The 16,229-nt window shown below is 44.4% G+C and overlaps 1 protein-coding gene across 2 annotated transcripts in view; it reads right to left on the reverse strand.

The window, feature by feature from the left end:
* The window catches only part of PCNT (pericentrin), a 148,762-nt gene that overhangs the window by 130,945 nt on the left and 1,588 nt on the right, over positions 1–16,229 (reverse strand). For both annotated transcript variants that reach the window (XM_053564663.1, XM_053564662.1), the window contains exon 2: positions 14,737–14,949. In XM_053564663.1, the coding sequence (XP_053420638.1) occupies positions 14,737–14,949 (213 nt within the window). The remainder of the gene's footprint in view (positions 1–14,736; positions 14,950–16,229) is intronic.

A 16,229-nucleotide genomic window follows, 5' to 3' on the forward strand; every position in this document is an offset into this window, starting at 1 on the left:
ACATCTTCTAATGGAACTAATCGATAGGCACAGAGAAAAGTCACTGGAAATCAGGAATGGGGGCAAAAAACCTCCCTGACAGGTGCGATGAGCAGCCCCCAGAGATGAGCACACTGACAGCCCTGACATAGGAACTATAAAACCTGTCCATGTAACAAAAACATTTGTACACCCTTATCATTTTGAAATTTAAAAAAAAAAAAGTAGAAACACATAAAATGCCTGGGAAAGGTCTGTACCTTATCAGTGAACCACTGATGCGTCTGTTAAAGGTCACTGCATGGTCACTAACCATCATGAGGTCACAGGAACAGCACACCCAAACTCTGCTGGTGACAGAATTAGGTGGTTCTGCTTTTTCCTTAACAATTGTTTTGACAGCCTATGTCAAGAGCCATGGACACCTCTGTCTTTCCTGATGTCCCACCTCTGAGAATGTTCCCAGCAGCAATAATCCAAATGGAAAAGAAAAGCCACAGGCCTGTGTCTCCTCTGTACCCCAGGGCCATGAAGCTGTCCTGCTACCCACCAACTGCACAATCCTCCCAGTTCCCCAACTCGGCACAAACCTCTAGGGCCCCAGGCGACCCACCATCTTACAAAGTGTGCCAGACTCAGAATGACTAACACAGAACTCAATTTTCCTGCCCTAACTGGAGGACTCTGTAGAGGGTGGGGAGGCAGGAGTTTAACACAGTCATAAAAGCCAGTAGAGGCCCTGGAGGAACCAGACAGAGAGGAGTGGTGAGCTCTGGGGGTCGCACAGAGTGGGACAAACTCCCCCAGAAATGCCAGCGTTTCCTCCACCTGCTCTGCCTCGCACACAGCACCTGCCAAACCCACAACCTGTTATTGTCTCCCTCATGGCCACCCCACAGCCATGTCAGCACCCACCCCACTCCCACATCTTTCTACTCCCCAAGGGCCACTCGTGCCTGGGACACCCAAACTGAGCCCCAATCCCAGGCTGCTCCTCACACCAACTGCCACGGTCCCACTGCAGCCACTCCCACTGGAACTCACTGCAAGTCTCAAAGCCTAAAACTGAGCTGGCACTCATGTCAGTGTCACTCATGAACCTGGGCACACACTTGCTCATCTATCTATGATGAAACAATATGGAAACAATCAAATTGCTCAAAACAGGAGTGTTACTAGCCAACTAAATATCATTACGGCTGCATTTTCACATCAAGCTTTTTCTTTTCTTTCATTTATTTACTTATTTATTTATTTTAAGACAGAGTCTAACCTGGGTAGAGTGCCGTAACGTCACAGCTCACAGCAATCTCAAACTCTTGGGCTTAAACGATTCTCTTGCCTCAACCTCCCAAGTAGCTGGAAGTACAGGTGCTGCCACAACGCCAAGCTATTTTTTTGTTGCAGTTGTCATTGTTGTTTAGCTGGCCTGGGCTGGGTTCAAACCCTCCTGTCTGTGGCCGGCGCCCTACCAACTGAGTTACAGGCACCGCCCAAGCTTTTTGTTTTAATTAAAAAGACACAAACATCGAATTTCAGGTGTCAGCAGCAGCTCTTGAAACCTCTGGAATTGAGGCTTGGGAGGCCTTTCAGAGAACAGTGAATCTCTGCACACCAACCATGAGGGACTTGAAAACAAGCCCCTGGGGGCCAGGGAAGGCAGAGGAACACAGATGTCTTGGGGTCAATACACCTCGACCCTGCCAGGGCAGTGCCAGGACAGGACGGAGCACATCTGGCACTGAGAGGCACAGCGGGAAGGTCAGGGGTTCGGGGGGTGGCAGTGAGGGTACAGGTGGCTCTCTCTTCTGTGAAAGGGAAACTGAGGCCCGCCATTTCCTGAAAAAATCATACATACTGCAGTGCAGGAATCCTCAAACAAAGAAATGGACTTAAAATTATGCCTGGGGAAAGGGATATTTCTGGAACGCCAACCAGTGCAGACACTGACACCCATGTAGAGGGGCTCTCACCAACCAGGCACAGACACGTTCACAAAACCATGCAGACACCTCACCCAAGCACAGTCCACCATATGCTGCTCCGGGAAGAATAATAGACACCTGGGAATCAGGAAGCATTCAAGGGACAGAAAAAGATCTTGGTTCACATGAGAGAAAAACACAAACTCTAGAAGCAGGGAGGGGATAGGAGGAAGAAGGGTAAGCAAGCTCCCACCTGTTAGGTACAATGTATGGGTACAGGGCACACCTCCTGGGTGAAGGGCTCAACTACAACTCAGACTTTATCTTATAAACTAGAACAAGGTAGCCTATCATATGTACCCTTATGTTCATCCAAACTTTAAAAAAAATTTTTTTAAAGATCTTGGGAAGCAGTACCCACAAAAGCTCACACTGGATTGCAGCCCAAAACAATCAAAGTGATCCAGACAATCCCAAACTACACATTTAATTTAAAGTGAATGGACTGGGCTGGGTGTGGGGGCTCATGCCTGTGACCCCAACCCTCTGGGAGGCTGAGGAGGGAGGAATGCTTGAACTCAGGAGTTTGAGACCAGCCTAAGCAAAGTGAGACTCCATCTCAAAAATAAAAAAACTGGGCGGCGCCTATGGCTCAGTGGGCAGGGTGCCGGCCCCATATACAAAGGGTGGTGGGTTCAAACCAGGCCCTGGCCAAACTGCAACAAAAAAATAGCCAGACGTTCTGGTGGATGACTGTAGTCCCAGCTACTCGGGAGGGTGAGGCAAGAGAGTCGCCGAAGCCCAGGAGTTGAAGGTTGATGTGAGCTGTGACGCTATAGCACTCTACCAAGGGCGATAAAGTGAGACTCTGTCTCTAAAAAAAATAAATAAATAAATAAAAATAGAAAAACTATCCAGGTGTGCTGGTGGCGCCTGTAGTCCTAGGACTCAGGAGGCTAAAGCAAGAGAATCACTTGCGCCCAAGATTTGAGGTTGCTGTGAGCTGTGACATCATAGCACTCTACCCAGGGTGACAGAGTGAGACTCTGTATCAAAAAGAACAAAAGAAACAACAACAACAAAAAAAATGGTAGGACAAATAGCCCAAGTAAAAGGAAAGATGTGATCCCAAATACATCAGCAATTATATTAAATGTAAATGAATGTAATAACCTAATAAAAGACAAAGTTTATCAAGATAATTTATAAAAATTAACCCTATGTTGTTTACCAAACAAGACATCTCTCTAAAATGTAAGTATAAAAAGATAATGGAAAGTAAAGGATAGAGAAAGACCAGTGTCACATCTGACCCACTGACATACACACTAAACTACAAATATGGTAGAGTCAGGATGGTGTCCACCCAGGGTGGCTGGATAGGCAGAGGAGTGGAGGGGCACACAGAAGCTTGCAGGCCCAGCGCTGTCCTGTCTCTGGACCTACAGAGGAATGTTGGTGCTGACAGTGCACTCATCTGCTAGGCTGAGTGGCAAGTATTTTTATGTGCTTTCCACACATGCTATAAGTCACAGTTTTAAACACATATAAAAAAGGGTATTTAAGCCTTGGCGTCTGTAGCTTAATGAGTAGGGTGCCGGCCGCATACACGGAAGCTGATGGGTTTGAGCCTGGCCCGGGTCCGCTAAACAACGACAACTGCAACAAAAAATAGCCAGAAAATTAAAAAAAAAAAAAAAAAAAAAATAGCCAGGCACTGTGGCAGGTGCCTGTAGTCCCAGCTACTTGGGAAGCTGAGGCAAGAGAATCGCTTAAGCCCAAAAGTTTGAGGTTGCTCTGAGCTGTGTCACCACGGCACTCTACCGAGGGCGACATAGCAAGACTCTTTCTCAAAAAAAAAAAAAAAAGGGTATTTAACAGTGGGTTTTATAGACCCACTGGAGATAATTATTCCAGGCCCTGTCTGGAATTTAGAGCTTTCCTGCAATAATGCAGATTAAAAACTAAACTTGCCTAAAGCAGTGTGACACTGTCTAGCTAGAATCAAAGGTATATACTTGGGAGGCTGAGGCAAGAGAATTGCTTGAGCTCAACCGTTTAAGGTTGCTATGAGCTATGACATCACGGCACTCTACCCAGGGTGACAGCTTGAGACTCTGTCTCAAAAAAAACATAAAATAAAATAAAATATATATATATGTATATAGAATCAAAGGTATAAAACATACACAGCTATGATTTAATAAAAAATTAAAATAAAAAAATTAAAAAAACAAAGGTATAAAACATAAGCTTTTAACATAACACTTTGAAATCAGTCAATTCCCATATCTATTAAGTTTTCATCCAAATGCTAACAGAACCACATCAACTAAACACAAGTAACCAACTCAACATGTACTCTCAAACACGCATGTGGCAGAGCCCAGGAACACTAAGACTGACCCCCGCCCACCAGGCTGTCAGCTGGCACCAGACTCCTAAATTCACATTCACAAGCCAGGCATAAGAAACATGCTCAACAATTAGTTGATCATTCAACAAGGGCAACTAAAATGAAGGAAATGCATGAAATCCTTCAAATTTGTGAAGGCTGGCCACTCTTCCACACCCCAAGGAGAAAGGTGGAAGGACACAAGGAGGGCAGATTTGGGCTAAACTAGAAGGGTCTGAAAAGTGGTCCTTCCCCCACCCGCAACACTGAGGGGGAGCATACAGTCCCCAGTGGGCCTGTGGGGGAAGCTGCAGGAGGTAGGAGAAGTCTGCTCCAACTCTCTATGCTCCTGGTCTCTACTTTTTCTGTGAGACAGGGTCTTGCTCTGCTGCCCTGGCTGAGTGAAGTGGCAACATCACAGGTCACTGCAGGCTCCAACTCCCAGCCATCCTCCTGCCTCAGCCTCCTGAGCAGCTGGGACTAGCTAGAGGCACTCACCACTGCAAGCTAACTTTTCTTCCAAATGCTAACAAAACCATATCAACTAAACACAAGTAACCAACTCAACATGTACTCTCGACACTGTTTCTACTGTTTTTGGAGATAGGGCCTCACTCCTGCTCAGAATGGTCTTGAACTCCCGCGTTCAAGCAATCCTCCGTGAAAGCTGGGATTACAGACATGAGCCAACACACCCAGCCTTGGTTTCCACTTTTAAAGAAGGAGGCCCTTTGGAGACAAAGGGTCCTCTCTTTGGTGTGGACTACTACCCCAGCATAGAGAAATCATTTGACAAAGAATACACCTTACTAGAGACTTTCTTCTGCCCCTCTGCATGTGCACAGGGAGGCAAGGGCTGAGGCCCCAGGCACCCAGGCTGCCCTGCACAGGGCAAGTTATCCTCCCACCTCAGCCTCCTGAGGAGCTGGGACTAGAGGCACAAGCCAATTAGCCCACCAATGGAACATGGCCTCCCCAAGAAATTTGACTCATCTCTTAGTATATAGCAGAAAGATTATGGCTCCATTCTCTAACTACTACTTATTTTGCCTGTGTATACATAAATTAAAAATAAATGTGGGGCGGCGCCTGTGGCTCAGTGAGTAGGGTGCTGGCCCCATATGCCGAGGGTGGTGGGTTCAAACCCAGCCCCGGCCAAACAACAAAAAATAGCCGGGCGTTGTGGCGGGCGCCTGTAGTCCCAGCTACTCGGGAGGCTGAGGCAAGAGAATCGCTTAAGTCCAAGAGCTGGAGGTTGCTGTGAGCAGTGTGATGCCACAGCACTCTACCGAGGGCGGTAAAGTGAGACTCTGTCTCTACAAAAAAAAATAAATAAATAAATAAATAAAAAAAAAAAAGAAATAAATAAATAAATAAATAAATAAATGTGAAGGCTGGGCACAGTGGCTGACTCCTGTAATCCCAGCACTTTGGGAGGCCAAGTAGGCTGGATTGCCTGAGGTCACAAGTTCAAGACCAGCCTGAGTGAGACCCCGTCTCTAAAAATAGCCAGGCATTGTGGTGGGCGCCTATAGTCCCAGCTACTTGGGAGGCTGAGGCAAGAGAATCACTGAAGTACAAGAGATGGAGGTTGCTGTGAGCTATGATGCTATAGCACTCTACCAAGGGTGACAAAATGAGACCCTGTCTCAAAAAAAAAAACAAAGTGTAAATTAAGAATGTAAATTTAAAAATAACTAGTACCCCCAAAATAATAAATATCTGAAATATTATGAATGTTGCTGAAGTTACATATAGCAGGAAATAAATAGGAAATATATATTTTAAAAGCCTGGCAATCAATAATCTAAGCATCTAGAAGTTCAAAACACAATACCAAATTAAAATCAAAGAATATCTGTAGGGCGCTGGCCCCATATACTGAGGGTGGCGGGTTCAAACCCGGCCCCAGCCAAAAACTGCAGCCAAAAAATAGCCGGGCGTTGTGGCGGGCGCCTGTAGTCCCAGCTACTCGGCGGGGCTGAGGCAGGAGAATCGCTTGAGCCCAGGAGTTGGAGGTTGCTGTGAGCTGTGTGGGGCCACGGCACTCTACCGAGGGCCATAAAGTGAGAATCTGTCTCTACAAAAAAAAAAAAAAAAAAGAGTATCTGGCTCGGCGCCTGTGGCTCAAATGGCTAAGGCACCAGCCACATGCATGTGAGCTGGCGGGTTCAAATCCAGCCTGGGCCCAAACAACAATGACGGATGCAACCAAAAAATAGCTGGGCGTTGTGGCAGGCACCTGTGGTCCCAGCTACTTGAGAGGTGGAGGCAGGAGAACTGCTTGAGCCCAGGAGCTGGAGGTTGCTGTGAGCTGTGATGCCATGGCACTCTACCCAGAGTGACAGCTTGAGGCTCTGTCTCAAAAAAAAAAAAAACAAAGAAGATCAAACATAAAAAGTCATACCTAGGAAGAGAAATTAAAGAAATATAAACAAACAAAATTTATAGAAGAAAACAGAGAAAATAGTTAATTTTTTTTTTTTTTGAGACAGAATCTCACTATTTTGCCCTGGGTAGAGTGCCATGGCGTCATAGCTCTACCGAGGGCAACATAATGAGACTCCATCTCAATAAATAAAACAGTCCAAGGCCAGGCGCAGTGCCTCACACCTATAATCCCACCATGTTGAGAGGCGAAAATAGAAGGATCACGTGAGGCCAGGAATTTGAGACTTTATCTCTTAAAGAAAAAAAGTCCAACATGTACAAATTGAACATATGCATATTATTGTCCAGCAATCACATACCTAATTATACCCCCAGGAGAAAAGTATGACAAGACAGTGTGTATTCCACTCACATGGTAGACAGAGCAAATAAAATAGTCCTTTTTTTTTTTTTAGACAGTCTCATTATGTCACCCTGGGTCACAGCTCACAGCAACATCCCAACTCTTGGGCTTAAGCGATTCTCTTGCCTCAGCCTCCCAAGTAGCTGGGATTATAGGCACCCACCACAACGCCCAGTATTTTTTTGCTGTTGTTGCAGTTGTCATTGTTTAGCTGGCCAGGGCTGGGTTCGAATCCACCAGCCTGGATGGATGTGGCCAGCGCCCTACCCACTGAGCAACGGGCACCGCCTAGTTGTCTATTTTAAATTGCATATGAACTTTATTGCCACCTTACAGAATGAAAAAAATAAAAAGGAAGTGTGTGCCAAGATACTTGTGTAAGAATGTCTATAGAGGGTGGCACCCATAGCTCAGTGAGTAGGGCACCAGCCACATACTGAGGCTGGCGGGTTCTAACCCAGCCCGGGCCAACTAGAGCATAACAACGGCAAAAACAACAACAACAACAACAAAATACTCAGGTGTGTGGCAGGCGCCTGTAGTCCCAGCTACTTGGGAGGCTGAGACAAGAGAATCACTTGAGCCAAAGAGTTTGAGGTTGCTGTGAGCTGTGACGCCACAGCACTCTACCAAGGGCGACAAAATGAGACGCTGTCTCTAAATAAATAAACAACTCCATAATGAAATACCATTAGAATGGCTACAACTGAGAAGACTGCAGAAGATATGTTGGCACACAAATGGAGGGACTGGAATTCTTAGTCACTGGTGGTAGAAATGCAAAACAGTACAACTACTTTCCACTTTAGAAAACTTTTTAGCAGATTTTTTTTTTTTTTTGTGCAGTTTTTGGCCAGGGCTGAGTTTGACCCCGCCACCTCCGGTATATGGGGCCAGCGCCCTACTCCTTTGAGCCACAGGCGCTTCCCGATTTTTTTAAAAAGTTAAACACACATTTACTATAGGATCCAATACTACCAGTCCTAACAAGTGAGTCAAGAGAAATGAAACCACACATCAGATTATCAAAAGTCCAGTGGCTCACACCAGTAATCCCAGCACTCTGTTTCTTTAGGGGTTCTGTTTGTTTATTCGTTCGTTTGGAGTCAGAATTTCAAGCTGTCACCCTCGGTAGAGTGCTATGGCATCATAGCTCACAGCAACTTTCAACTCTTGGGCTCAAGCGATCCTCTTGCCTCAGTTTTTTTATTTTTAGTAGAGACAGGGTCTCACTTTTGCTCAGGCTGTTCTCAAACTCGTGAGCTCAAGCAATCCACCCACCTTGGCCTCCCAGATTGCTAGGATTACAGGCACGAAGCACCACTCACGCTCAATCCCAGCACTCTTCCTTTCATATTTCCTTTATCTTCAGGTAAAGAAAAACATCATCAGGGGCTAGATCAGATGAATAGGGAAGGTGCTCTAGCATAGTTGTTTACTGGCTAAAAACTCCCTTACAGACAGTGCTACATAAGCTGATGCATTGTTGTAATACACGAGCCATGAGTTGCTGGTCAAGATTTTTAGTTAAGATTTTCCTAACTGGCTGGGCAGCCCCTGTGGCTCAATGAGTAAGGCGCCGGCCCCATATGCCGAGGGTGGCGGGTTCAAGCCCAGCCCCGGCCAAACTGCAACAAAAAAATAGCCGGGTGTTGTGGCGGGCGCCTGTAGTCCCAGCTGCTCAGGAGGCTGAGGCAAGAGAATCGCGTAAGCCCAAGAGTTAGAGGTTGCTGTGAGCCGTGTGATGCCACAGCACTCTACCCGAGGGCGGTACAGTGAGACTGTGTCTCTACAAAAAAAAAAAAAAGATTTTCCTAACTGGGCTTGGCACCTGTAGCTCAGCAGCTAGAGCACTGGTCACATACACCAGGGATAGTAGGTTTGAACCCAGCCCGGACCTGCCAAACAACAATGCCAACTACAACAAAAAAATAGATGGGCGTTGTGGTGGGTGCCTCTAGTCCCAGCTACTTGGGAGGCTGAGGCAAGAGAATCGCTTAAGCCCAAGAGTTTGAGGTTGCTATGAACTGTGATGCCACAGCACTCTACCAAACATGACATAGTAAAACTCCGTCTCAAAAAACAAAAAAAAAAAAAAAGATTTTTCTAACTGGCTTTATGCCTCTGCTGCTGTGGCACCTGTGAAAGAGATCAAAAAAAAAAAAAAATAAGCAAGTTCTAAAGTTCACTATTGCCTGCACCCACCCTAGAAAAGATGGAATCATGGATGCTAGTAATTTTGAGTAGTTTTGGCAAGAGAATCAAAGTGAATGGAAAAGCTGGGAATCTTGAGGGAGAGGCTGTACCACTGGGAAGAGCAAGATTATGGTCACATCTGAGCTGCCTTTCTCTAAAAGGAATTTGAAATATCTCACTAAAAAATATTTGAATACTGTACACAATTAGTTGTGTGTAGCTGTTAACAGTAAAGAGTTACAAAGTACAGTTACTTCAGTATTAACCAGGATGAAGAAGAGGAAAAAAATAACGGTTAAAATTCATTCATGTGGAATGTTCTGTATGAGCTCTTAAATAAAACGTAGAAATCAAAACAGTGGTTTATCCTTGTATCTCTGCGGTATAAACCGACCAGAAAATCGGAAATCATAGTAAAAGGGCTTCACTTGTACTACCACTTGAAAAAAAAGAGAATTAAAAAAAGATTTTTCTGTTTCTCTATTGATGTTTACTTGGTCTGCTATACTTCTCAGAGCCAGCCAATGATTTTGACATGTAATCCAACAAGTTTTTGCAATGTTTTCATCAGCTCTGCTCATTACTGGCCACCCAGAACTCTCTTTATCAGTGACACTTTCTCTCCCCTCAGAAAAATGTTTAATTCATTTGCACTCTGCTGTTTTCTTCACGGCATCATATCCCCATAAACTTGGAAAATAACATGCCCCTGATTTCACTTCCACTCCTACCAAGTTTAACAAGAAATTTACAGGTTGGGCGCCCGTAGCTCAGCGGTTACGGCGCCGGCCACATGCTCCAGGGTTGGTGGGTTCGAACCCAGGGCGGGGCCTGCTAAACAACAATAACAACAAAAAAAATAGCTGGGCACTGCGGCAGGTGCCTGTAGTCCCAGCCACTAGGGAGGCCGAGGCAAGAGAATCGCTTGAGCCCAAGAGTTTGTGAGCTATGACACCACAGCACTCTACCAAGAGTGACAAAGTAAGACTCTGTCTCAATTAAAAAAAAAAAAAAAAAAAAAGACAGAAATTTACAAATATTTCTTTCTTTGTTGCTCTAATTCAAACTCTGACAGTCTGGCAGTGGCACACAAAGACACACAATGATAATGAACACCACCCAGCAAGACCCTGCCACACGTTGACATGAACACAGCTGAGTCACTAATACATCAAGATTATGAAATCTCACTAAGTCGTTTGTACAGTGCTGCCAACCTAAGCACATGGTGGCAAGTTGGCAAACTTAACGGTTAGCCCTCATAAACCTCTGAATTACTTGCAAGAATTTACCCTGAAAATACATCTTCAATGATACAAAGATACATATGCAAGATTATTCATGTCTTAATAACTGTCTGTAAAGCAAACTATTAGAAACAATCTGAAAGTCCATTCACAGGAGAATGGTTGAATAAACCATGGACTAGCTCGTCAAGGAATACTATGTGACCATAAAAATGAGTGAGGAGGATGTCTACGAACTGATGTGATTTCAAAGTATATTACTGCAGAAGAAAAGTCAAGTACAAAAGATTATCTATAATATGCTACCTTACACACAAAAAAGATATGGAACCACACATAAATTTATTTACTTCCTTGTGCAAATTGAACTACAGGAAGGATAAACCAGAAACTATTCTAAAGAGGTCATCCACAGGAGGTGGGTGTAAATGGGGTGGAAAGGAAGAGGATGCAGGGACAAAGAGGAAACAACATTCCCTGAGAATAGTTCTGACTTTTAGAATCGTGGTAATGTTTCATTTACACAAAAAGTAATTAAATAAAGGAACCAAAATAGAATACAGACAATTAAAAAACATGAAACTGTGTTACAGATTAATTAAATAACGATACGATGGGTGGCACCTGTGGCTTAGTGGGTAGGGCACCGACCCCACATATCGAGGGTGGTGGGTTCGAACCTGGCCCTGGCCAAAATTGCAAACAAAAAAAATAGCCAAGCATTGTGGCGGGCGCCTGTAGTCCCAGCTACAGGCTGAGGCAAGAGAATACCCTAAGCCCAGGAGTTGGAGGTTGCTGTGAGCTGTGACACCACAGCACTCTACCGAGGGCAATAAAGTGAGACTCTGTCTCTAAAAAAATAAAAATACAATAAAATAAAATAACCATACTATGGCCAGGCGCAGTGGCTCACGCTGCTGTAATCCCAGCACTTGGGAAGCCGAGGTGGGTGGATTGCCTGACCTCACAAGTTTGAGACCAGCCTGAGCCAGAGCAAGATCCTGTATCTAAAAATAGCTGGGTATTGTGGCAGACACCTGTAGTCCCAGCTACTTGGGAGGCTGAGGCAAGAGAATCAATTAAGCCCTGGAGTTTGAGGTTGCTATGATCTATGATGCCACAGCTCTCTACCCAGGGTGACAAAGTGAGACTCTATCTCAAAAAAAAAAAAGGAATACAAGAACCTAACTTTGAAGCACAGTATTTTGACAATATAGTTTACACTAAATACAAAAAGAATGGTACACAAACATTTTACTCTGAGTAAATCTGATTTCACAGGGTGGGGGTTAGCAATTCTGAAACTAATTTGTATTTTAGGGTTGAACAAATACGTAAATACATATATGATAGGTGAAGATGGCCAAAATGAGTTCAGAAAAATGAGTTCAAAGTGAGCAAAAGGGAAAAGCTACAAAGAATTCTGTGATGTTGGCTCAGAATCTGACTCAAGGTCTTAGGGCACCCAGAAACAAACAGATCGGGTATATTATTTCTACTTCCTAGTGCCACCTGCTGACACAGCCTAGCAGCAATGACGCAGCAACAACCAGCACCCTGAGCACCCAAATCTTAGTTTCTTAAAAGAGTTCCCCACTAAAAGGAACCAGGACTCCTTGAAGAAATGGTTAATTCCAGGGCTGCAACAAGGAAAGGACAAAATAAGCCTGGAGATGTGTGGAGCCAGAAGGTAAGGCAGCAGTCAGAAAATGATGAGGGCGTGTTGAAGGGTACACAAGGCAATTCCAAGTTGCTCCCAATGCCCAAACCAACATATCTCAACAAAATAAAACACTGATGTGATGGACTAAAACCCACAGAATAAGATAAACATCCATTCTGAGCTCAGTGTAAGTCCAAACCAACATAAATAACTGAACAACTAAATGAATAAATAAAATAAAAATAAATCAGGGAGAAACAGCAGTTCTTCGTTACAGTTGAATGCCAATTAACATATGTAGCAGGAATGATGGAAACAAAGGGTCACTTGGCTGACACTGAACCACAGTAGTGTCTGTTCAGACAAGAGTCACCAACGTGTACCAACTTTAATGGAAGAAAGTATGATAAGAAACAGGGTATTTGTAGTCTCGCTAAGTATCTCCACATAATATACTTGTTAACTACAAGGGAAAATAGTAACCTCTCTATAAGGAAAAACCCAGCAAGCACCACAGTATCTAAAGTTAGCATCACCAGTAAAGAGATATACCAAATACCAAAACCACATGCCCTCATGTGATAAACAGACAGGGAACATCTTCACTGCCATAATGTTCTTGCCATAACATGATCTGAACTAAACCAGGAAAAACCGAAGAAACCAAAACTGACAGGCGTTCTACAAAGTAACTGACTAGTGCTCTACAGAAGTGTCATAGGAAGACTGAGAAGCTGCCCCACACAGGAGAAGAGCAGAACACTGAAATGCAACACAGACTCCTAGGCCAGAAAAGGGCGTCAGCGGGATGCTGGGCAAACCCTGAGTCAGAGTCAGGCCCATGTGCCAGCTCACAGCATTTTCAATGGTAACTGAAACTGACTTTAATAATTATACTAAGATTATACATGATGTTAACATTTCAAGAAGCTGGGTAAAGATAGGAATTCACAAATTTTTTGTTTAAGTTTGGTATTATTTCAAAATGAGAAGTTAATTATAATCCTTTTATTTACTTTTTTTAGAGATAAGATCTCACCGTCACTCAGGCTGAAGTGCAGTGGCATCAACATAGCTCACTGTAGCCTTGACCTCCTTGGGCTCATGTAAGCCATTCATTCCTACCTCAGTCTCCCCAGTAACTGGGACTACAGGCACCACCACTACCACGCCCAGATAGTTTTTTTGTTTTTGTTTTTTGAGATAGAGCCTCAAGCTTTCGCCCTAGGTAGAGTGCCGTAGCATCACAGCTCACAGCAACCTCCAACCCCTGGGCTCAAGTGATTCTCCTGCCTCCGCCTCCCAAGTAGCTGGGACTATAGGCGCCTGCCACAACGCCCGGCTATTTTTTTTTTTTTGGTTGCAGCTGTCATTGTTGTTTGGCGGGCCCGGGCTAGATTCGAACCCGCCAGTTCAGGTGTATGTGGCTGGAGCCTTAGCCACTTGAGCCACAGGCGCCGAGCCAATTTTTCTTATTTTTTGTAGAGATGGGGTCTCACTATGTGACCCAATCTGGTCTCAAACTTCTGGGTTCAAGTAATTTTCCCACCTCAGTCTCCCAAAGTGCTGGGATCACAGGTGTGAGCCATAGCTCCCAGGCAATTCTTTTTCTCGGAACACTTTGTTTAGACATCTGGCCAGTTTTTAATTTAAAGTTTAAAAAAGACTTTTCTGATTTGAAAGTTTAAAAAACAATCATAAATATTAATTATACTTCATGAGCTTTATTCTTCCAAAAGCCCTGGTGAGAAACATTCAGAGAAAAACCACAGAGAGTTAACACTTGACCTCCCAACATAGCTGTCACCTTCTCAGCTGTGAGGAGACAGGCACTGAGAACTGAGAGGACAGGGATGAATAGCAGCTGACAAACAGCCCCAGATCTGCCTAACAAAAGAAAGTGGGAGCACAGTGAACTGGCCACAGGCCACCAGAGGGCTCCACCCAGCAGCTCCTCAAGGTCTTAGAAATTTTCAAAGGAAACATCCCAGATTTGTAGGTAGAATATCACAAATTTTAAAAATTGGCAAGGATTCCTTTTTTTTTTTTTCAGTAAGGCAGACCAGACACATCATGACTTTGAGCCAAACTCCCCCATGCAGCTCAGGCCACAAGTGGCAGACCCCACTTTCCTCAGCAACACACCTGCCCTCCTTATCCTACCTTCAAGAAAAAAGCAAAGGACAAGGATGCCACTCAGGTGCACCTGAGAGTAGTTGAAGGAAAACTGTGTCCTGTCAAGGGGCTGATGCATACACATAGAACTCATGGCTATAAAACTGTATTATCAAGGAAGCAACTGACACTTGCCTTTAAGCAGTCAATCCTGAATTTTTCAAAATCATATAAAAGAGATAAAACGTTTATTAAAAGTGAAACAATAAAAATTTACTCACCTTTTGTAAAGTAAACTAAAACCCTCTTGACCCACTTTAGAATGGCAAAAACACACCAAAGATCACTTGTAGTAAATTACACTAGTAATGACTACAACATAAGATAAGCGAGTATTAAAACACAACACAGAGCAAGTGTACCTGAGCTGCAAACACCCCTCTCGCCCCATCAGGGTTGTCAATAGACACCGTGCTTGCGGAAACACCCCCTCTTCCAAGGTGCACCCCGTCCGCAGGGGCTACCGGACTCTCCTCCTGGACAGGCGCAGTGATAGCCGAGCCCTTCCTCTTCGCCGTCTTTTTCTCCGAATTCGCACAGTCACCTTTTGTTTTTCTCTGTCGGAAGTGAGCAAGCTGTGCAAAAACGTAGAGAAGAAGTAAAGGCAAAGGTAAGTGAGAAAAAAATAACAGAACCACAAGGTCCACAGACTGGTGGGGAACATGAGGCCCCAGGGCTGACCCAGGCCACTCAGCCACACCTGGCCAACAGACTGTTTCCCACAAACATCTATGAGGCCAGGATAAAGTTCAGAATTATATCCAGGACTATTAATTATGCCTATATACAGACAAAAGAAAACAACACAGCTGATTGGCAGAATAGCTTTTCTAGCCTTTGGCAGTGTACAAAAAGTAAAACTTTTAAAAATATATCTATTGCCTGTAGTCCCAGCTGCTCGGGAGGCTGAGGCAAGAGAGTCGCTTAAGCCCAGGAGTTGGGAGGTTGCTGTGAGCTGTGTGAGGCCACGGCACTCTACCGAGGGCCATAAAGTAAGACTCTGTCTCTACAAAAAAAAAAAATATATATATATATCTATTTAGAAAACCCATAGTTTAAACCACACTTTTTAAAAATTATGTAAAAGCTAAACCTCTCCTTTCTTGCCCCCATTTTCCCCCAATGAAGGAAATACACAGCCCAGCCAAAACTTCCTAGCTAGCCATGCATTCTGAGACAAGGTTCAGAAATAGCAAAAAATTAATTAAGCCAGGTCAATCTAACATCTTCCTTTATGAAATCAGATGTTCTATTTTTCACGACACAGCTCACTAAAGCACCAGGGACTCCACAGAATGTCACCCATTAGAAAGCACAACCTTGCTCTGCTCAGCTCTCAAATCCAAGGGCTTCAGACTATGTGCATGATCTCCCACTAACACCTTATCCAAAGGTATGCAATCTAACACCAGCTTTTCACAAGGGGACATTTATTCCCTCAAATGACAAGCCATAAAAATACATGCATTTAACAAACATCTGTGTAAATGATAATACAAGTGCACAATCTCATGTGACACAGGAAAATTACACAAAGCTATGCCTCTCGGGTGGCGCCTGTGGTCAGTAAGTAGGATGCCAGCCCCATATACCGAGGGTGGCAGGTTCAAATCCAGCCCTGGCCGAACTGCAACAAAAAAATAGCCGGGCATTGTGGCAGGTGCCTGTAGTCCCAGCTGCTCGGGAGGCTGAGGCAAGAGAATAGAGGAAGCCCAAGAGCTGGAGGTTGCTTTGAGTCCTGTGACGTCACGGCACTCTACCGAGAGCAGTGAGACTCTGTCTCTACAAAAAGAAAAAAAAAGCCTCTCAAGGCTGCCTTCAATACCAACTCCATTTTCATTTATTTTAATGCCTT

Source organism: Nycticebus coucang, chromosome 16, assembly GCF_027406575.1.
Source record: "Nycticebus coucang isolate mNycCou1 chromosome 16, mNycCou1.pri, whole genome shotgun sequence".
Lineage (NCBI taxonomy): Eukaryota > Metazoa > Chordata > Mammalia > Primates > Lorisidae > Nycticebus > Nycticebus coucang.